This window comes from Carassius auratus, chromosome 4, assembly GCF_003368295.1.
Source record: "Carassius auratus strain Wakin chromosome 4, ASM336829v1, whole genome shotgun sequence".
Taxonomy (NCBI): Eukaryota; Metazoa; Chordata; class Actinopteri; order Cypriniformes; family Cyprinidae; genus Carassius; species Carassius auratus.
In genome coordinates, this window is record NC_039246.1 from 21389438 (window position 1) to 21412084 (window position 22647).

Below are 22647 nucleotides of genomic sequence, written 5' to 3' on the forward strand. Positions count from 1 at the left end.
AATATTAAATATATTAAAAAGATTTATTAAAATTAAACTAATAACAATAATAAAAAAGTTTCATAAAATTTATGCATATAATATCCATAAATGTATTATTCAGTATGAGCTCTGGATGACTGACTAGCCATTTGCTGTGTATTTGTTTTATTATTTACTATTTACATTTTTATGATGCTTTACCTAGAATGTGCTCTCATGGTTTTCACAATAAAACTTTTGGAAACGCCATATTTTTTTCAACTCCCGCTTTAAAGTGCCGTCACTACAATCATACAGTACACATTCAGATGGATGTATTTTGCTGTTGCGTCACACTTCACACTGTTTTATAGCATCCCACTACAAGTGTTGCATTTTTAAAATGGCATGTCAAGCTAAAAATAGTCCAACTTTTACTCGTCTTGAGACTTGCATTCTGTTCCATTCTGTTGTGATCCATCTAGCTGTTTTTGCAAGGACACCTCTTATTCAAACAGTCCTTAAAGAGCACGTCTAGTCAGGGTCAGGTAAGCCCAAACCCAGCCTCATTATACGCGTTTTCAATTAGTCAGGCCTACTTGTTCAAGCAACCCGCTTTCTAATGATGATTATATGAAGTGCCTGCAAAAAATATTTGCAAATGTGAAAAGTGGAGGGAAGGAGCAGCTCATTTGCATTTAAAGAGACATGCACAAAAACAACACGTTTCTGCTTCCACTCAAAATAACCATTTTTAAAATGATACAATAAATGATCTGTGGAGTATTTTGAGCAGAAACATCACAGACACGTTCTGGGGGACCTGAGATTTATATTACATATTGTGAAAAGGGGCAAAATAGGTCTCCTTTAACAGATTTGTGGATCGTTATGCCTAATAAATAATTGTGTGAAGTTCCTTCTTAATTAACAATGTTTTTGACACCAGTTTCCATTCAGATCTGATGTCTAGCTGATGACGAGTTTCTGTCAGAAACTGCTCCCCAGACCATTTCAAACACCATAAACACAGATTGACCAGTAACTTTGGATCTGAGATTCATGTGCTAGACCCACACAGAGTACTCTTTGAATCTGTTATCAATATAATGAAGAGGGAGCTTCATAAAACTAACAAAGAGTCAATGCACCTTCTGCTCTGCAGGTTGGCTGCATAGTTACTGTGTTACCACGGTAGCTGTGCATTTTACCATCACCAAGGATACCATATCCATGACAACCTCTACCCATCAAAAGATTCCATTCATAGCCCATAAGCAAAGGGGTATATGTATCAAATGAAGGAAACCATGCTTGTGTTTTAAACTTCTGAAATGTTTTACTTTCATTTTTTTTTTATAGTTTTTTTAATAGTTTTATTCAGCAAGGTGTTAACTGGACAAAAGGTGATAGTAATATAGACTTATATTAATATTTTGAATAAATGCTGTCTTTTTAACACACAGTCAAAGAGATTCAAAGAAAAATGTTTTATAGGTTACACATAAATTTTAAGCAGCACATCAGTTTCAAAACTTGACTGGAGTAATGGCTGATGAAAATGTAGTGCTGCATCAAATAAATAAATTTTAAAGTATAGTAAAATAGGAAACCAATTGTCACGGTTTACGCTGCCGGAAGAAACACGGAGCCGAGGATAAACGGAATAAGGCTTTAATATATACCATTCATGGAGCACAGCGATAGACACACGTAAGTGAGTGAGTTAGTCACAAGTGATGATACCCGACAAAACAGAACTGAAAGGACAAGGCTTATGTACAAAGGATAATTGGGGAAACACAGGTGGATGGCATGACTAAATTAACAGGGACATGGAACACATGAGGAATAGAATAGACACACCTGGGAACTAATCAAACCAAACACGGAAAGACACGAACTGGGTCACGGGCAAAAACACACTAAATGAGTCCAGGTGTGACAGTACTCCCCCCTCCCGGTAGGTGCGTCCTCGCACCGTAGAAACAACAGAGGGAGGCGTGGGTGGGAACTTGGGAGGAGGTTCCGGTGGAGGACGGACTCCCAGGAGGGGGCCAGCAGACAGGGACCAAGGAGGAAGGAGCCAGGGAGGAGACAGGAGCAGGAGGAGCCAGATGGTCCACCAGAGACCAGCCAGGACGGAGATCCAAGGTGGGGTCGACGGCGGGAGGAGCCATGGTGAAGGAAGGGTCGACGACACCAGGGGGCCGACAGGCGGAGACTGCACCGGTGGGTGAGGAGCCCAAGATGGAGCAGCACAGCCGCAAAGCCAGGGGGACGTCGAGGTTCCGGAGGGCCTAGGTGGAGCAGAAGGCTCAGGCGACCAAGGCGGAGGCAGGGTCCTGGCAGACCGCTGTGGAGCCGGAGGGAAGGAGGAGCCTGACAAAGCCGGAGGGATGGAGTGACGAGGTGGAACCAGAGGAGAGGAGTCCCGAGGCGGCGGATGGTCGACGACTGACCAAGGTGGAGCCGGAGGGACCCCGGTGGAGCAGGTGGGATGACAGGCCACGGTGGGGACGAGGGAGCTAAGAGCCAAGGCGGAGCCGCTGGGTCGAAGGACCGAGGAGGAGTCCAGGGCTCGGAGGCTGGAGGCGGAGACAGGGCCTTAACACGCCAAGGCGGAGCTGGAGACTGGCAGTCCAGCGGCGAACCACCGCGCCCCGATGGCGCGGACTGAGGGTGAGCTGCGGGACTGACTGGCACCAGCAGGGATGACGAGGAACTGGCTGGTCTAGGAGGAGGAGAGAGAAGGATGGGAAGGACAGGAGGATCAGGGCTGGACAGAACCAGCAAAAGTGGAGCAGAGGGACCAGCAGGTCCTGGAGGAGGTGGGAGAGGGAGGCCGGGAGGGAACACAGGAGATACAGAAGATTCAGAGCTGGGCGGAACCAGCGGACACACAGAAGATTCATGGCTGGGCAGAACCAGCGGAGACACAGAAGATTCAGAGCTGGGCGGAACCAGCGGAGAGACAGAAGATTCAGGGCTGGGCGGAACCAGCGGAGAGACAGAAGATTCAGAGCTGGGCGGAACCAGCGGAGACACAGAAGATTCAGAGCTGGGTGGAACCAGCGGAGAAACAGGAAACTCAGTGCTGGGCGGAACCAGCGGAGACACAGAAAACTCAGGGCTGGGCGGAACCAGCTGAGAAACAGGAAACTCAGGGCTGGGCGGAACCAGCGGAGACACAGGAAACTCAGGGCTGGGCGGAACCAGCGGAGAAACAGAAAATTCAGGGCTGGGCGGAACCAGCGGAGAAACAGAAAACTCAGGGCTGGGCGGAACCAGCGGAGAAACAGAAAATTCATGGCTGGATGGAACCAGCGGAAATGGAGCAGAGGAAATGACTGGAGGAGGTAGGAGTGGGAGACTGAGAGGGTATACAGGGGAATCAGGGCTGGACGGAACCAGCGGGGAAACAGGAAAATTAGGGACTACCTCCATAGACCAGTCCATCAGATCCAGAACTTGCTCCATATGACTTTCAGAGACTGTATACGGCTCACCCTCAGTCGCAGGAGTGTGGGCAGGGCTTTCCTCCACGCCCTCGATCTCCACGAGGACTCCCACGATGCACGGTGTTGCCGGCTCACACACCTGGTCAGTCGCGCTCTCGAGATCCTGTTCCCTGTCAGTGGATGGCTCGGGCTCTGCGGCTGCGGTGGGCTCTGGCTCCGTGTAGCGAGTAGGTGGCTGGCTGGTCTCTGGGTAGGGAGTGGGACTGGCGAGATCCTCTATGGGGCTGACGGTGAAAGATGAGCCATTTCTCTCCAGAGTCCACTCCACGTATGCGGCGAAATCCTCCCGAGGACCATCTTCGGGCGACAACGCTCTGCACTTGGAGTTCAGGCTGGTGTTATAGAAGGTGCAGAGCGCGTCATCCGGGTAGCTGGTGTCATTGGCTAATAGAAGAAACCGTCTGGTATGATCCTCGAGAGAATGTCCTTCCTGCTCCAGCATGAGGAGGAGGAATCCGGGGCTATAGAGGGGATCCATAGAAACTACGAAAAGAAAAGACTGTAGAACAAACGAAAACAAAACGGAGGGAAAAACACGCAGTTTTATACTTTCTTCTTTTTTGGGTCGGGTCTTCTGTCACGGTTTAAGCTACCGGAAGAAACACGGAGCCGAGGATAAACGGAATAAGGCTTTAATATATACCATTCATGGAGCACAGCGATAGACACAAGTAAGTGAGTGAGTTAGTCACAAGTGATGATACCCGACAAAACAGAACTGAAAGGACAAGGCTTATGTACAAAGGATAATTGGGGAAACACAGGTGGATGGCATGACTAAATTAACAGGGACATGGAACACATGAGGAATAGAATAGACACACCTGGGAACTAATCAAACCAAACACGGAAAGACACGAACTGGGTCACGGGCAAAAACACACTAAATGAGTCCAGGTGTGACACCAATATTAGAAACAGTTTTTTTCTGTATTTTGGATCAAAGAAATATAGCCTTGATAAGCATAAGAGACTCTAAACTTTGAATGGCAGTGTAATGTACTGTTACTTTTGTATAACTAATTTTCAAATCCTTCATGGGGTGTTGTTCATTGCCTCATTAAAAACATTTAAATAAAAATATATATTTTTAAAATTAAAGAAGTTTGTAATGTTGAAAGTGATTCATCAAAAGATTTAATCTCAGAGCTGGTTGGTTTGATTCAAATCATTTTTGGAAATCCCTATAGAGAAAATGAATGGGAAAAAATACTTGCAGAACCACTAACGCCACTATATATGCCTCAGCCCTGAACTACGTGCCCCCAAAAGCATGTTCACATGCTTTCATTCAAACATTTACAGGTTTCCATTGTGTTCTTTGCTGGGAAAGCACATAATGCGGCTTCAGATCTCCGAGCTGATGGCTGGATGGATTAGTGTTACTCAGACTACAGCATGAAACTCTGAGAGGTCTGAGAACTCCTTCCACAGCCAAACATCCAGATTACCCACACACTCCATCGTTCTGCATTCATCAAGGCTGAATGTACTGTACATTGAGCACTGAAGCACACAGACTGTTCTTAGGCTTACAGAACTCCAATCTCTCTATTCTAGATTCAGTAATCTGAACTTCCAATTCAAAACCAAATGTAAGCTCTAAAATGCAACTGCACCTCACAAAACTTGAGAGCCATTTTGATGATTCAACCAACAGCAATCACTATCAACACAACTATAACATCACTGCTATCCGCAACACATCATAATCACAATATCATCAGCAGCAGAACCACTATCATCATGACCTCCATCATCACTATCAAGTAATCATTACCATTACATCTTCATAACAAAGCCACCATCACAACAATTACTATCCTTACTGCTACTAGCTACGCGGCAGCAAGATTCATTTTTACTAAGCCGAAAAGAACACACGTCACACCTCTGTTTATCAATTTGCACTGGTTTCCAATAGCTGCTCGCATAAAATTCAAGGCATTGATGTTTGCCTACAAAACTACCACTGGCTCTGTACCCATTTACCTAAATTTGTTACTTCAGACTTATGTGCCCTCTAGAAGCTTGCGTTCTGCAAGTGAACGTCACTTGATTGTGCCATCCCAAAGAAGCACAAAGTCACTTTTACGGACTTTTCAATTAAAAGTTTAAAATTCCCTCCTGGTGGAATGACCTGCTGAACTCAATCCTTAGCCATCTTCAAGAATCGCCTTAAAACGCATCTCTTCCATCTTTATTTGACACTCTAACTTTAGCACTCGTTATTCAAATTCCATTCTTTAAAAAAATCTAACTACCTTTCTAATCTTTTTGTATTCTGTTTTATTTTAATTTATTATGCAATTGTGTTTGTGTGTATATTTTCCTAGCCCTCTAACACTAGCTTGCTCTATTCTTTTTCTATTCTATCTGTTTTCTTTTTATTTATTATATTATTTAAAAGCCCTTGCTACGTGTACTGTGTTAAGCTAACTGAATAATGATTAAAAGTAAATGTACTAGCTATAGGGGCTTTCGGAACTCAGTTCTAGGAACTAGCCACTATGGTGGTCCCTAGAGAACCAATTTCCCACTCGGGCCAATTTCCTGGTTGCATTCACACTGTAGGCAGGAACTCTGAAGTGGCTGACAGCAACACCTTTATTCACTGCATTTACAAACGTCATCTGAGCATTTTTGTTGTGAATTGTGGATTTCGTGATAATGGAAATGGAATGGAAATGCACAATTTACGTGACTGAAAGAGCATGAAAATCTGACTAAATCTCCTATGACAACTTGCAATATTAGGCCTATATATATAAGGTGTTGCTGTCCGCCACTACATATCATCAAGGCTGTGAAAAGAACACAACGCTGCAGACAATGGGTAGCTAAATGCAGTTATCGCTGTTTTCCATGTTTGTGGATGCTTTTAAAAAAAATACCTGTTAGCGGTGGTGTTTGACCAATCAGTATACGTCACTGGTAGTTCCTACAGAACTGTTTTAGACCCCACTCTGAAGTAGGCTAATGTAGTTCCCACAAATGGAGATTCTAGAACTAAAACTGTTCCTACTTCCTGTAATGCAAACATGCCATGTGGGTCATTTCACCAATAGTTCGAGAAAAATGTGTAAAGCCCATTATTATTGCCATAATCAACACCATCATCATTTCTTTTACACCATTATCATCACAACCATAACTATCCCAACCACTACCATCACCAATATTATTACCAATCACTGTCACAGCCAGTTTTATCCTTACCATTAGCACCATCATTACCACCATAGCCATAATCGACCCCACTATTAATATCATCATCCTCGCTGCTACAGACATTGCCATAATCAATCATCACCATCATTACTACCATCACAACCATCTTTTTCCTCACCACTAACACCATCATGACATATCCTCCATCACTATTATCATCAACACCACAACTTCACCATCACATTATCACCACAGTACATAACATCCATCACCAATACCATCAACATCATTACAACCATAATTATCCCCACCGCTGTTATATCACCACTATTATCATTACCAGTCAGTCACAACCAGTATTATCCTTCCCAGTACCACCACCGTCACAAGCATAACCATCCCCAGTGCTACTCTCATGGTTCAATTTTTCACAATTCGGTAAGTTTCACGACTTTAGAGTTGCGGTTTCGGTACGGTTTGGTATGTGTTTTGTTTATGAACTTATGAAACTTTCAAATAAAAAAAATAGGAATATTCTATCAAACTACAAGCAACAGCACAAATAAATACAATGGAATAAAGATACAAAGTAAATAAATAGTGATTTTCATTTTCTTCCTTTTGGTAGGTCTAGAATTAGTTTTTAGGTACATAAATTGAATAAAGTAATTAAATGTAAAACAGTATTGAATATTGGGCTGTATAAATTAAAGATAATTCTTTATTAAAGTTACAAACGTTTTTACAATCAAGAGAAGTGAGTGATTTTTTTGTTGTTGCTGTTCGAATAAATATAAAGACCACTTTAAGAGAATGCACTGATCCATTACACTGCTACAGTAGACCTACGTTCAGCCGGTTATGTCTGCTATAGGGTATTTACCAGGACGGGCATTTATACATAATTTTTGTGTGAATTTGTCCATTTAAACATAATACTTCAGTGAGAGCTTAGATTTGTTTGCTTTGCACCCTTCTGATGAGCAAACGCACAAATCTTCTCATTGCGTGGGCGAGCTCGCATCCTCTGGCACTTAAATGTTTAAACTGCAAAGTTTAAATGAGTTTAGTTTAAACACAGATCATGTGCTGTTCATATCTCACCTGTGTGCCGCACCTCAGCACCCAGCTGATGATGGAATAAATGCTCATATTCCAGCATACGGCATTCACATTGAACAAGAGTGAATGGTTTGTTGTTGTAATGTACTGGGAAGCCAGAAAGCGCATACATCAACAGAAACATATATTAGCCTAAACCTTGTTTGCTTTATGTGTTAATAATTATAGCAAACCCAATTACAGATGCTTTGTCAAATTTAAGTTGAACCATGCTCCCAGCGCATGCCGAACCATGTGTGGAGAACCAAATGGTTTGATTTTTTTTCAGTGAACTGTCCCACCCCAACTCATTACCATAATCACCCTCATCACCATCATTATGAACATAACCATCACAACCACCTTTATCCTAACCACTAAGACCATCATCACATATCTGCCTTCACCGTTATCATCAATACCACAACTTCACCATCACTTCATCATCACACTCACATAACATCCTTCACCATTACCATCATCAAATACAGCTACTATTTCCACCAATGCTATCACCACCATCATGTCCCATCACTGCCAGTATTATCCTCACCATTACCATCAATCACATCCATCACCATCCTCACTACTACTATCATTGCCATAATCATCATCACCATCAGTACTATCATATAACCATCACAACCATCTTCAGCCACACCACTAGCACAATTATCACCTGCCATCACAGTTATCATCAACATCACATTACAATAATTTCCTAAAGCATTATTTAACAGTCTGTAGACCAAAGTTTTAACAAAGCTTTACATTTTTTGAGCCACATGCAAAAATAATCACAACCATAAAAAGATAACGATAAAAAAATTAACAAGACATTACATCATCACACTATCACATAACATTCATCAGAATTACCATCATCATCACATTACTAAATAACCATCCCCACCCCTACCATCACCATCAAACACCATCACTACCAGTATTATCCTCACCACTACATCACCATCACCTCCATGACATCCATCACTGCAATCGCCACAATCACATCACATAACCATCACAATCAATACCATAATCACATTACCTCCACCATCATCATCACCAATATCACATCAAATCCATCACCATTACAGTCACAAGCATCCTCACTACTACAGTCATCGGCATATTCATCAGACCTACCATCAGCAGCAGTGCCCCACAAACATTATAATTACAGTCTTAATTCCGTAATGATCATCATCATTATCATCACTCTCAAATCATCATCAACATGCTCATTTATGACTTGTGCTGGGTGGCAGAGTGTCTCTTACCAGGTTTGAGTTGGTTGCGTTGGAATCGTCCTCGGGGAAAGGGATGTAGACAGCTAAGGCCACACAGTTTGCAAAAATAGTCATCAAAATTATGATTTCAAACGGTCTGAAGAGTCAGTGTTAAAGAAAATGAAAGATTTGGTTCATACACAAGCAAAAGAAGAGCACACACGCATACAGTACAGTGCATGTCAAGTCGTATCAGTGCACAAGACTTACAAGTATGCAAGAGTCCAGATCCTCGCTGCTCTTTTTTTTTCTTTCCTGTTAATAGCAAGGCCAAGCTCTTCAAAAACCTGGCCTTCATCAAGACAACGATCTTCACCCCCCTCCCATTTTCATTCTCTCTCTCTTTCTCTCCTCCCTCTCTCTCTCTTCGCTGGCCAAATTGTTTGTTTGGCTTTCAGTTCTGCTGGAAACGCAATCAAACTGTGTCATCATTTGTTACAGGAATGGATTTCTCCGAGATGGGTGTTGAGTCGCATGGCACGTGTCCTGAGGAGAAACAGATGTGTTCTTGTTTTTCTGGATGTTTCTCTTGTATCTGCTGTCTGGGCCTTGAGTTATGGCTCTCTGGGGTTAGTTCAGAATTACAGAGCCATAGACCCTGTAACCCATTTAGATAAACATGCTTGTAGATCAGTAGTTCGGGTCCCCAAGGGAGCAAAAACAGACCATTGCGGGCGGACCCAAACTGAATTTAATCTTTAAAGGTCTTATAAGGTTATAAATAACAGTTCTATACATGCAACCTGCTTGACTGTGCATAATGTGAATGTGTGTGTGACTGAATGCGTGTTTGTAGGAGGGGTCAATATGCGTGTACATTTGTGTGTGCGCGTGTGGGAGGGATGAATATTTGTATATGTGTGTGCATGGACCTGTTCAGCCTTTTGAGAGGAGCTGTTGGCATGGCAACACAACCAAAGACAGGAGAGATGGGCTCTGGAGTCTCAGGAGATACAGATCCAGTCAAGTGTGTGCAAGACTGAAGACACACACGGATAGATCCGGCAAAACAGGAACTTTTATAAAATATCCCACCGAAATTAAACTGTCTCCACAGTTTAGTTGTTCCCTTGCGCCGGTTTGTGAATTTATGGGGAAATCTTTGATGTTGTGATCAGTTCTTGGCTGAAGCTGTGAATGGGAGCTGGATCTCCGGTTTCCTGATGAATGAAGCATTTTACTCAACCAATCAATCCTCATTAACATATTTTCCTGTTCAGGGGCCTATCGCTGCCTCTTGTGGGCAGAAACGATTACATAAAACCGTGAGAGAGAGGGGGGGAAAAAAAGAGAGGAAGGGGAAAAGGACAGGGGAACACACCGTCCTACAGTCTCCTGTAAAAATCCATTTCAGGGATGCACTTGAATGACTCATCAAAGCTCAACTCGATTTAAAAAGTGTATTTACACCTGTAATGCAGCAAAGAGGGAATGAGGGTCACGACAAGAACATATCAAGCTCAAGACATTTCTTTCTTCTTTTCTGAGCGACTTTTTGGAGGGCTTTCATATTTTGGTACTGCTTCATGCAACATTGCACTTTTACAACAACTCTGTCAAACTGCTTGCAATAATAACAAACAGATCATACAATTAATAAACACTTATTCAGAAGCACTGCAGCAAATACAAATATGAAAAGAATACATTTATGAGATCGATAATCTCAGCCTTAAAGTCAGCTACATACTGAGTTTATGAGTAGTCTGTAACCGTAACACTCTGTAAATAACATTCAGAAAATAACAGTATGGTCAGCTACCTGCTAAAACCACCGTCACAAACTCAATATTAGATTTTTTTTGGACACACACACACACACACACACACACACACACACATATCCGAGTTCAGTAAAGGATACTTCCATTCCACAATACTGATGCACGCCCTGCGGATGGGGTTTTTAAGAGTTAGGCAGAGAAGGGCTCGGGGTGGGCGCGTGGAGGCAGTGGTGGCCTGTTTCTTGGGTTTGGTGTAGTGCTGGCGTTTACGCTGCGTGGAGCACGCAGTGGAGATCGGGGCTCCGGTGGTGCCCATCAGCTTGGCCTGCCGTGCCGCGTCGATGGCTGCCTGCCAACTGAGGGGGGCGCCAGGGGTGGGAATGTGTTCAGGTGCAAGACCCAGCACCCCACCCCCGCCCCCCACACGCTCGTCCTCATTCAGACTGGGGACTGGAGCCAACGACGGACTGGAATAGTTGGAGCCTGTAGACGAAGAGAAGGAGACCGTGAATGAGAGACTCTGAGAAAGCGGAATTCAGTGATGTTTGGTTCTGTATTAATAAAGATTTGTTGATGTTATATTTAAACTATATTTTTTTTTAATCGTACCTTCATTTACTTGACAACTTTTCTAATTCCTTTTAGGGTAGATTTGAAAAGCCAAATAAAGAATAAATAAATAAAATCTTTTATTGTTTTACCCTTGTCCCAGACCCAGATTTTATTTGATAGATGTCCACAGGGGGAAAAAAGCCCACAGCCAGATGAGCAAGCGGTTATTAAAACAGTTTGTGTGCTTGTCACGTGTTGTACTTGTCCAATCAATGTTATTACGCTTGTAAATATGCAAATAAGACCGTCAGTTCCATCCATAAATGGGTTTACAAATATACAGTGTGAAATCCCAAAGCATGGCAACCCAAGATTAAAAACCCCTGGTATTTATATGTAATAACTCCTGGGTGAACAATTTCAGGTGTGGAAAGTCAATCAATGTTCTTTTATATTTTACATATTGGCATTCCAATACAATTCTGGCCCATTTCAACAGTGTATTCATCACACATGGCAGCCCTGCAGGACTGTATCTCCATCTGCAATCCAAGAGCATTAAATCCAAAGAGAACTGTCCTACTGAAGAGTGTGTGTGTGTGTGTGTGTGTGTGTGTGTGTGTGTGTGTGTGTGTGTGTCAGGAATCAGAGACAGAGTGAGATCACAGTAATAAACCCACAGAACTGAGAGTTTCTTCTATACTGTACCCTCAGTTTTCTCTTCCCCACTTCTCTTTTTAATAAATGCTGTAGCCCACCGAATAAGCCAAAGTCTGAATTAGTTTGAAATGTCATATCAGAGTTTGTCTTAGGGTTGAGTATCGATTCAGATGTCCCCATTCTGTCCCCATTCATGATCTGGATTCTGAAAAGAACAGTAAACAGTTTACAAATGGTGAATTGATAAAAAAAAAAAAACTTTTACTTTTCGGCAAACAAAGTGCTGCACAACAGAGGTTTACTGTTTAATTAAAAAAATAAAACACTGTAATTTTTCCTTTAAAAATAAAGATGTATTAATATGTATTAGCAGTAGTGGCATTAAGTCATAAAACTGCTAAATAGTAATATATTCTGACATTTCTTAACGTTAAACTATACTTTTATTGTGACGGTTTGCCATGAGGAACTTGCAGCTGCTGTGCATGTGATATGACAGTAGTTTCTCATGTGATGTGAATGAAACAGTAAAATGCTAATGAAGTGAATTTCAGTAAAGTGTGTTATGAGAGTAAGAAGATAACTGGAAAAATGTTGCCTGAGTTATCTTACTCCTGTTAAATTATAGGAAGTCAAAGTGGGCTTTTCTTGATGACATGCGGACTCTCCTAAAGCACCATTTCTAATTCCTATAGTAAAGCCATGCTCTGGATAAAGGACTTTCAAAGGAAGAATCTCAGTTACTCATCCTAAAGTACCCACAATGGATTCACTCTCTTGAGAGACACTCTGACACTCATTTTTTCTAATTGGAAGGTAAGTTTGTTTCTTCACGTCAGACACAAATGAACACACATAATAGCAGAAACAAACAGAAAGAGCAATACACACACACTTGTAAACTTGAATTCACATACAGTAAAGCAAAGACTAGGTGCCAAGGAAAATCACCAAATTTTAAATCCCACATTCATTCACACATATCAAATCTGCACCTCACTGAAAACGTTTCTAAAGTTTGAGCTATTAGCCACTAAAGCTGTTCGATTTGGAATCTATTAACTAAGATTTAATCAGATTCTGCAACTGCATCACCACAGACACCAGGGGATCTTATCTGAGATCAGCAATGGGCTTCTCTCAGAGCTTTTTATTTCGTAAAAGGAAATATTCATATTTGTATTTTAACTTGCAGCTTCAATGTACATATATATGTATACATACATATATACACAAAATATGAACAAGGATGACTGTATTAAGTGAACTTTAGTATAAGCAGTGATTATTACTAGGTGAGAAAGAAACTAGCCTGAAACAAACAGGAAGGGACTAAATGAGCTAGGGGAGGGGTTGATATACAGTGGGGATCGAAAGTTTGGGCACCACTTGCAGAATCTGTGAAAATATGAGTAATTTTCAAAAAATAAGAGAGATCATACTAAATGCATGTTATATTTTATTTAGTACTGTCCTGAGTAAGATATTGTACATCAAATATTTTAACATTTATTCCACCAGACAAAAAAAAAATGCTGAAATCATCAAAATAACCCCACTCAAAAGTTTGGGAACCCTTGGTTCTTAGTTCTGTGTGTGGTGATGATCCTCGACTGTCTTTCTGTTTTGTGATGGTTGTGCATGAGTCCCTTGTTTGTTCTGAACACTTAAACTGAGCAGCGTTCTTCAGAAAAATCTTTAAGGTCCTGCAGATTCTTCAGTTTTCCAACATCTTTACATATTTGAACCCTTTCCAGCAGTGACTTTATGATTTTGAGATGCACCTTATCACATGGAGGACATTTGAGGGACTCAAACACAACTATTTAAAAAGATTCAAACGTTCACTGATGCTCCAGAAGGAAACAAGATACATTAAGAGCTGGGGGGTGAAAACTTTTGAAGATCAAGGTAAATTGTACTTAATTTGTGTACCGGGAAACATACAAGTATCTTCTGTTGCTTCCTAAGGGCAGAACTAAATGGAAAAAAATTATATTTCAACAAAATAAGTAAAATTTGGCCATCTTCATTGTGTTCAAAAGTTTTCACCCCCAGCTCTTAATGCATCTTGTTTCCTTCTGGAGCATCAGTGAACGTTTGAATCTTTTTAAATAGTTGTGTTTGAGTCCCTCAGATGTCCTCAGTGTGATAAGGTGCATCTCAAAATCATAAAGTCACTGCTGGAAAGGGTTCAAATATGTAAAGATGTTGGAAAACTGAAGAATCTGCAGGACCTTAAAGATTTTTCTAAAGAACGCTGCTCAGTTTAACTGTTCAGAACAAACAAGGGACTCATGCACAACCATCACAAAACAGAAAGACAGTCGAGGATCATCAGGTAACAGAACACAGTATTAAGAACCAAGGGTTCCCAAACTTTTGAGTGGGGTTATTTTAATAATTTCAGCATTTTTTTTGTCTTGTGGACTAAATGTTAATATCTTTTGTGCACAATATCTTACTCAGGACAGTACTAAATAAAATATAACATGCATTTAGTATGATCTCTCTTATTTTTTGAAAATTACTCATATTTTCACAGATTCTGCAAGGGGTGCCCAAACTTTCGATCCCCACTGTATATTAGGGAGGGGCTAACGGAGATCAGGAAGAGGATAACTATAGGTTGTTTCCCAAATATGGTGTTTTTTGACCATATGTCACCATTTTCACTCCAGCAACTAAGCAAACACACACGTACCTCAGCATGTGTTAATCTAGTGCACAGCATGGATGAGTGTATTTTAACACCACAGTCACACACACTCTCTCACATACTGTTTTATGAGTCAGCATCACCATTCATATATTCATCTCACCACATAAAAACACATTTTCACTCTCTCTCTGAGCTGTACAGTAAGAGCATTTTCACTGCAGTGGATGATTGGACCACGACCGTACAAGAGAATAAAACATTACTGCTCTGATTTCTCCTAGTTAATTCTGCTCTGGTTTCTTCCGCAGCCAGGTCATTCTGTCACAACACTAAGATAAAGACACCGGTTAAACACTGCAAGAGAGGGTGTGATATTGTTTGGAGGTGTGGATGAGAGGCTGAAATTAAGTGTTCGACTTCAACTTTGACTGATCAATGAGATTTGCTGCTTATAGAGAAGTGAAGTCACTTTCTGCTTTCTTTGGTGACGCCTGGGTAGGGTTTGCATACTTTATCACAGATGAAGTGGATTAGATGCAACATTTCTCAAATGTACAGACAACTGAGAAGGTTTTATGTCGCAACAGTAACACTTTTTCATTCAGTACTGTATGTACTGCTTAAAGGGGTCATTAACAGCCTCTGTTTTTTTTTATTTTGTACCGTTCTCTGAGGTCCACTTATAATGTTATCAAGATTTTCACATCAAAAATATCAATTTAGAAGTAATAAGCCATTTTCTGTCTTGTTTTTAACCGTCCTCATCAGAACGCTCTGTTTGAATAGGCATGGTGGATTTTCGACTCAGAAGTAAATACACACTGCTATGATTGGCTAATAGCTGTGTTTGACAGGCTACACTACATCCCTCACAGATGGATGCTGCTGTGTTTTAGGTAAAAAACGCATAAACACTCAGTACATATATATCAAACTATCTGAAATAACAGACCAAGCAATAGTGATCACTTAATGAAAACAGTTACTAACATTTGTGTGGTGTGGCATCACGACTCGTGACATCATGGTGTGACGAGAGGGGCGGGGCCAAGAGCCGTGGGAACGGGTCGAGGGCGGTGGAGTAATCGGAAATGAGTTGTTTTGTGTTTATTTTATTATTAAAGTTTTTGTTTAAATGTCTGCCAGTTCCTGCCTCCTCCTTCCCGACTTACGAACAACGTTTCACAATCTTTCTGAAAGTTCTGCATCCAATTGTGCCATGTTTGTAAACAAATGAAGTAAACAAAGGACCAAGTTCTTACTGACATGGCCTGACACTTCATTAAAAATTAAGTTCATCAAATAGAGTTATCGCTTGGTTTCTGTATAGACCTTCATTTGCTGATCTTGTCATTTACCTACTACGTGCTTGAATCAGTGGGCGGGGCTAATCAGGCAGTGATGTAAACGCAGGCATTGATCATCTTCTGCAGAGGCTGGGTTTAGCCACACTATTACATCATAAAGTGGCACATTCCACAACCCTTCATTTGGGCAGATTAGCTTAAGTTTTTAGACTAACAAGAATTTTTTTGAGTTCTGAAACTTGAATGAAGTTTTTTTATTGCACAATGACTTCTTATATATAAAAAGATCAAAGTATTTTTGATCTCTCAGTTCATAAGCCTTTTCTACAGCGCCTGTATTACTATGATAAAATGTATCATATAAGCATATACTATTTAAATACCAATAAAGTGGGGTGTATATTTTTATCAGTCTACTATAATAGAAAGTATTAGAAAGCATTATCAGAACAAAAGGTATCAGAACAGACAAATTATCATCATAATCATCATCATCAGTGAATCTGACCAATCATGAAATGGCTGTGTCATCCTATCGAGCTTGGGAAGCTGTGCAGAATTAACATGCCAGCTACTCTTGAAATTCTATCATATTTTGATAGCATACATCAAAGTGATGTAGTGTCAATGCCATCTTATGACGGACGAAACTTCTAACTGGTATGCACTTAGAGGTTAGAGAGAAGAAGGCACTGTATGCTTACTGCTTATGAAACACTCTTGCAGTATTTCATGTTACACACATTTGATGTTATACACTGATTGGACTGTGCAGTGCCACTTCAAGTCGAAGTGTGATATAGTGTTGGGCTGTGGTTAAGAGCTAGGGCTGTGCAATTAATCGCATGCGATTGTCATGGGCATCTTGTCAGTAAAGCCAGCTCTGTGATTAGTTATAAATCTTCATCACCTGCTTTCAGATGGAGCAGCATACACTACACAATATCGAATTCATTACTGCAGATTGAATCGCCTGCGATAATGAACGCAAGATTGCGTAGCTTGTCAGTGAACTACGGCTCTGTGTAGTAAATGCTGCTTCATCTGAAAGCAGGTAATGGAGATTCTCTACTAATCACAGAACCGGCTTTACTGATGAGATTCGCATGACAATCGCATGCGATTAATTGCACAGCCCTATTAAGTGCATACCATTGTTTGGGGGTGTGGTTAAGGATATTATTTGTTTGGGGTGTGGTTAAGGGTATTAGTTCACATTGGCCATGTTCAAATATGCATACTTCCCTACCAAATGGCAGGCGAAAAACTATGAAAGCCCATTTCTGCCACTGAATAAAAAATATAAAAGGTCATTTAAACTCGCAATTCTGAGAAATAAAGTCGCAATACTGAGTAATAAAGTCAGCATTGCGACTGTAATTTTTTCCCTCAAAATTTTGAGTTTATATCTTGCGGTTCTGACTTTATAACACACATTACCGCATCAGATATAAACTAAATTTTTCTCCCCTCAGAATTTGACTGACTCGCAATTGCGAGTTTATACCACACAATTCTGAAAAAAAAAAAAATGCAATCACAAAAAAAAAAAAAAGAAGTCTACAAAGTTCAAAGTCTATAAAGTGAATTGCAAGTTTATTCTGAATTTATTTATTGCAAACGTTTATTTATTTTACAATTTTCTCAGAACTCTCAATTCATACTTTTTAACCTTAGAATTGCAAGTTTATATTACATAATTCCAAGAAAAAAGTCAGAATTGTGAGATGTAAACTCACAATTGGTAGAAAAAAAGGCAGAATTGTGAGAAAAAAAGTCACAATTATGCACTTTCAGAAGCAGCCATGATGTAGCCAAACCTCATACTGGCACAGTTAGTCTGAAGCCACAGTACAGCTCATTCTGGCCAGGAACTGCTCAGTCAGCCAATAAAACATTTCTGACTGATTGTGGCAAATGATTAAGAAACTAGAGTACAAAGCAGAATATAAGCATGTTACCAATAGACATTACTTCCAGTATCCATTCAGTTTACTGCCTTTGTCATATGTCCCACAACCGCACTCTGGATATTGTCTTTCTGCAAAGCATGCACACCACATCTGAGAAACAGCATATATAACACAAAACGGTGCAATTAGACGTTTTTTTATCACTAGAAACAATGAACCACATGCTGACAGAAAATAAAACACATGCTTATTGTCATGACATTATTCTTGCTCACAAAAAACATTTGTCAACATACACACGGACAATGCTAACCAGTAAAATCTGAGCCCTTGGCCACTGCAAGCAGTTTTACAATCTGTTCAAAGATCAAGAATCATTACAACCATTAACTATCCAAATATTAGAGAAATAAAGAAACATTTTAATGGTGTGGCAAGAGTTAAGCCTTAAAACCTAGAAAAACATAATTTGCAAAATTAGCCAAACACAGGAAGAGACACGGGACCCTGTGGACCCTAAAACACTGACACGCACGCAAGAGTATTAATAACATCCTTTTTAAAATTCATCTGCAGAGATACAAGGCCAGAATAACCCAGATTCATAGGGAGAAAGTGATGAGGAAGTAACAAAGCAAGAGCGGGATAGAAGAAGTGACAGAGAGAGAGCGACAGACCTGTATGTGACTGTATCAACAGATCTTGCATCACATCTTGCTGAACTAGGTTTCCTTCATTCAGCTGAGACACGCTACACTCTAAACATTGATATGTATATTTCTGAAGGGCTGTTTAAAAGCATAGAGAAAGAAAGGAATTGACACGTCATGTTTAGTATCAGTCAAGTTTTGGACCTGTTTGCCCCTGCTGGTAAGATGCTGTAACTACAACATTCTGCATCTTCTCCACTGATGGCCATTCAGAAGTTGTCATTAGCGTTACTTAGTATTTTTTATAAACTATAACAGCATTAATTCATATTTTGGATTAGCTCTTATTTGTATGTTTCCAGTTTTAGATGTTAGTTTCATCTTTAGTTTCGATTTCAATAATTATATCATATGCTTTTATCTTTTTTAATATTCTGTTTAACTTTTTTCAGGTTTAGCCATTTTAGTACTTCATCTTAAACTTATTTTGTTTCAGTCACTTGCCAAGGCAACATTTCTAATACTCAGTTAAATTTGTAAAGTTTTTTTTATTGAATACTTTATTTTACATTTATTTTAATTAACAGTCATAAAATCTTTTTTTTTTTATTTTGAAAGTTTTTATTGCAATTATCAATAACTGATTGAATATTATGACATAATACAATATTTAAAAACATGAAAAAATAACAACATTTTTATTATATGAAAGCAGTTTCCAACCATCTTCCTGAAGTGCTCTTTAAAGCGTGAAATGGACTGATTTCTCCCTGTCTGCTGTCTTTGACGTCACACCTCAAGATAGTCGCTATAGGGAAAGGTATGTAATTTCCCTACGGCTCCAGAATGATTAGTCACATGACATTTATGGTTCTGACGATTGACTCTTAAAAAGAAAATAGAGGTCAAGTACTTCTGTGTAGGTCCTGTGCCAGCTGAAAAACCAGGACTGAGGTTAATGGAATTATTCATATAAATAATTTTAATGTATCAAAATATATAAATGTGGAATAAAAAACCCTTTATAGTGATGATGAGCTGTGCATCATAAATGTTTCACTTTGACTTTATGTGTGGTCGGTTAATGTGGCACTGAGTCATCGCTCGGTGATGTCATACATGCAGCAGTGAGCCGTAAAGTACAAAATACTCCAAGTTCATGACTCGGCAGGGAATTGTGGGAAATGGAGTCATATGTTGATGATGCTCTAAAGCCACAAAGCTAAAATAAATAAATCAATGCGAAATGACCCAACTACTACAGAAGAAAATTAACAATGACAGAATAATTATGGTGAGACACATACAGTACAGGTCTTTGGCCACCTCAATTTTCTGTTTATTTGTATCACACACACACACACAAACATCAAATAGTAAGAGTGTTTGCTAGTGAAAAATAAAGGCAAAACAACACTACAGTACTGCTTGTGTGTTAGGATGCAGTTTGTGTGTGTGTGTGTGTGTGTGTGTGTGTGTGTGTGTGTGTGTGTGTGTCGTGTGTGGGCGGGGCACACTGAAGGTGTCATCCATTACCATCTGTTCAATTACATCACTGTTATCAAAGCCAGCCAATCAGATCAAGCTGCTCAATCATGCCTCACTGGTCCCTCCATAGCAAACACACACACACACACCCCTAAACATGACCAAAACCTTACCAAAGCTGGGCGCCAACACCAACATAATGTTCACATGCCCTAGGATGTGTTCTCACATAATTAGCCGTCATTCAGCATTAACACACACATACGCGCACATCTGAGGCCTACAGACACACACAGTCACACTCACTGTTACACCTGAGACATAGACACACACACGCGCACACCTGAGACATATAAACACGCACTCACATTTCTGAAATAGTGACACATACACACACCCCTGAGACACCAACACAAACACACACACACAGAGGACAGCCTAACAGTGATGCACCCTATTCAGTCTCTAAAAATCAACTGACTGAAAAAGTATTATTATATTTTGACATAATTCTTTGGAAGTTGTTATTATATTATATTATATTATATTATATTATATTATATTTTATATTATATTATATTATATTAGACAGTGATATAGAGAAAAAAAGTTTTTTTCTCCTGTTGTTCAATTCAGTTGTTTCTCGGAGCAGACAAAATTCTGAAGTGTGTTCACTTAATAAATGAAAAGCACACTTCACATCAAAAAGTCACATGATTTAAAGTATCATCCATATCTGTACAAAAAATAAATAAAGATTCAATAAATAACAGTTCTGTCTAATATGCATTTATATCATTTAAACAAATCTTTGAATGACTAATGAGCATTTAATTTCACAAACCTTGCAAACTCTATTCCAGCTGTGAGATCTTTTGAAGTGTGTATATGTATTAGAGTCCTGCACGGGTTCGGGTACCCGCGGGTGACCCGCAAATTTGGCTGAAACGGGTGAAAAATATCCAACTGTGTCGGATACGGGTGCGGGTCGGGTCAGACACAGGGGAAACACGGGTCTAAACACGGGTTCAAAACGGTCATGTGCAAACGTAAAAATAGGCCTACGTTCCACTTTTAAAAAAATCACATCCACGCGAACAGCTGCTTAACAGATATACTTAACAGACGTTTTTTCCGTTGTTTTTTTTTCTGTTTATATATATATATAATCTGAATTAAAATGTGTTTGATTTAAGCCTATTTCAAAATTTGTGTCATAAAATTATATTGCGCATACAGCTCAACTAACGCGATCATTATAAAGGTGTTTAAACAACAATACACTTCCACTTGCATGTAGCCTATTTGACAATCGGAATATCAGATGTTTCATGCCATAGCTAACACATTTGTGAATATGGGCCTAATCTAGGCTATCCAGGTGTTTTTTTTTTTTGTTTTTTTTTTATTGCATCTGAAAATTACTTTGTGCAGCTCATTCAAATGCGCGCTCTGGCGCAGATCCGCCTCTCGCTATGCTCAGTTGTGAACTATTTAAGAATGGGTGCATTCGACTTTTGCTGTTCTGTTTTGTTTCAGGATAAAAAATACAACAAATGAAAGCGTTTATCTGTATTTCCAACGGATGAGAACTATGCATATACATTCATAAATCAGTCAATTTTGTATTTTATTATGAGATATTTTATTCTAATGTGATCAGTGACTCAAGCACTGATGGACCAAAGAGCACGTATTTCGACATTTGAAGTAAAAACGTGAAATATAAATTCTCAGAAAATGCATTTAATACCAATATATTGAAACATCTGTTTATATACTCCATTAATAAAGGAGTCCAGACATTGGAAAAATATCAGTCCACATGCGTTTTATATTTAATAAGAGGGAAATAGACATGCATGCATGCGTGACACAAAAAATATTTAACTTTTAGGTAGCAAAATATTTTTTTGTAATTCTGTCAATTACACTAAGGTTATTATCTACATTGTCTGCTATAAATTTGCTTCTTATTTATTAAATACGGGCAATTGATTGATAAAACATTGATCAAAATTAAGATAAAATGTACAAAAAACGAATATCTTTTAAAAAGTGTTTATATAATGCTGTAGAAAAACCAAAAATTCAGCCTTAACCTCAACAATAAAGTAAAAGTAGAGGAAAGTAAAGAGGGTCTTGATTTCATGCGAACTTCAGTTTATCTGCCAAATTTTAATGGCATGTTTTTCTAGTAAAATGATACCATCACATTCTGCTCTTTTATCTACAAGCAACATAAAATAGTGTGTTTCTAAGTCCTAAGTTCCAGCTAATAAATTAGCCTAGTATCAGCTGGACTCTGAACTGAACTGTTTTAACACAAACCTCTCTATGTTGCACTAACAGACACACACACAAATATAATGTAGACAGCACTGTGTCCTAGCATGCTGCTCCACAATATATATCACACACGAAACATGTTCTGATCAGCTGTAATCGTGTTGTGTCATATAGTCTTTCTGCTTTTAGTGTGAACAGGCAAATTCCTCATAGGACTAGTTGTGCTGTGTCTAGTTAGGTCGTGTTGTAAGCAGTCCTACTAAAGGTTTCTCAAGCATTCACTAAATAGTTGCTTTTTTTACAGTGGGTTTACTGGGATGAGGTTAAACAAGGTATTTGCACTACAATGAGTGTGG

The 22647-nt window shown here is 39.6% G+C and overlaps 1 protein-coding gene across 4 annotated transcripts in view; it reads right to left on the minus strand.

Moving 5' to 3' along the window:
* The window catches only part of cacna1c (calcium channel, voltage-dependent, L type, alpha 1C subunit), a 139059-nt gene that overhangs the window by 83749 nt on the left and 32663 nt on the right, over positions 1 to 22647 (minus strand). For all 4 annotated transcript variants that reach the window (XM_026232076.1, XM_026232085.1, XM_026232104.1 and 1 more), the window contains exons 2-3: positions 10911 to 11253; positions 9038 to 9143 (exon numbers count right to left, since the gene is read on the minus strand). In XM_026232076.1, coding sequence (XP_026087861.1) covers positions 9038 to 9143; positions 10911 to 11253 — 449 coding nt within the window. The remainder of the gene's footprint in view (positions 1 to 9037; positions 9144 to 10910; positions 11254 to 22647) is intronic.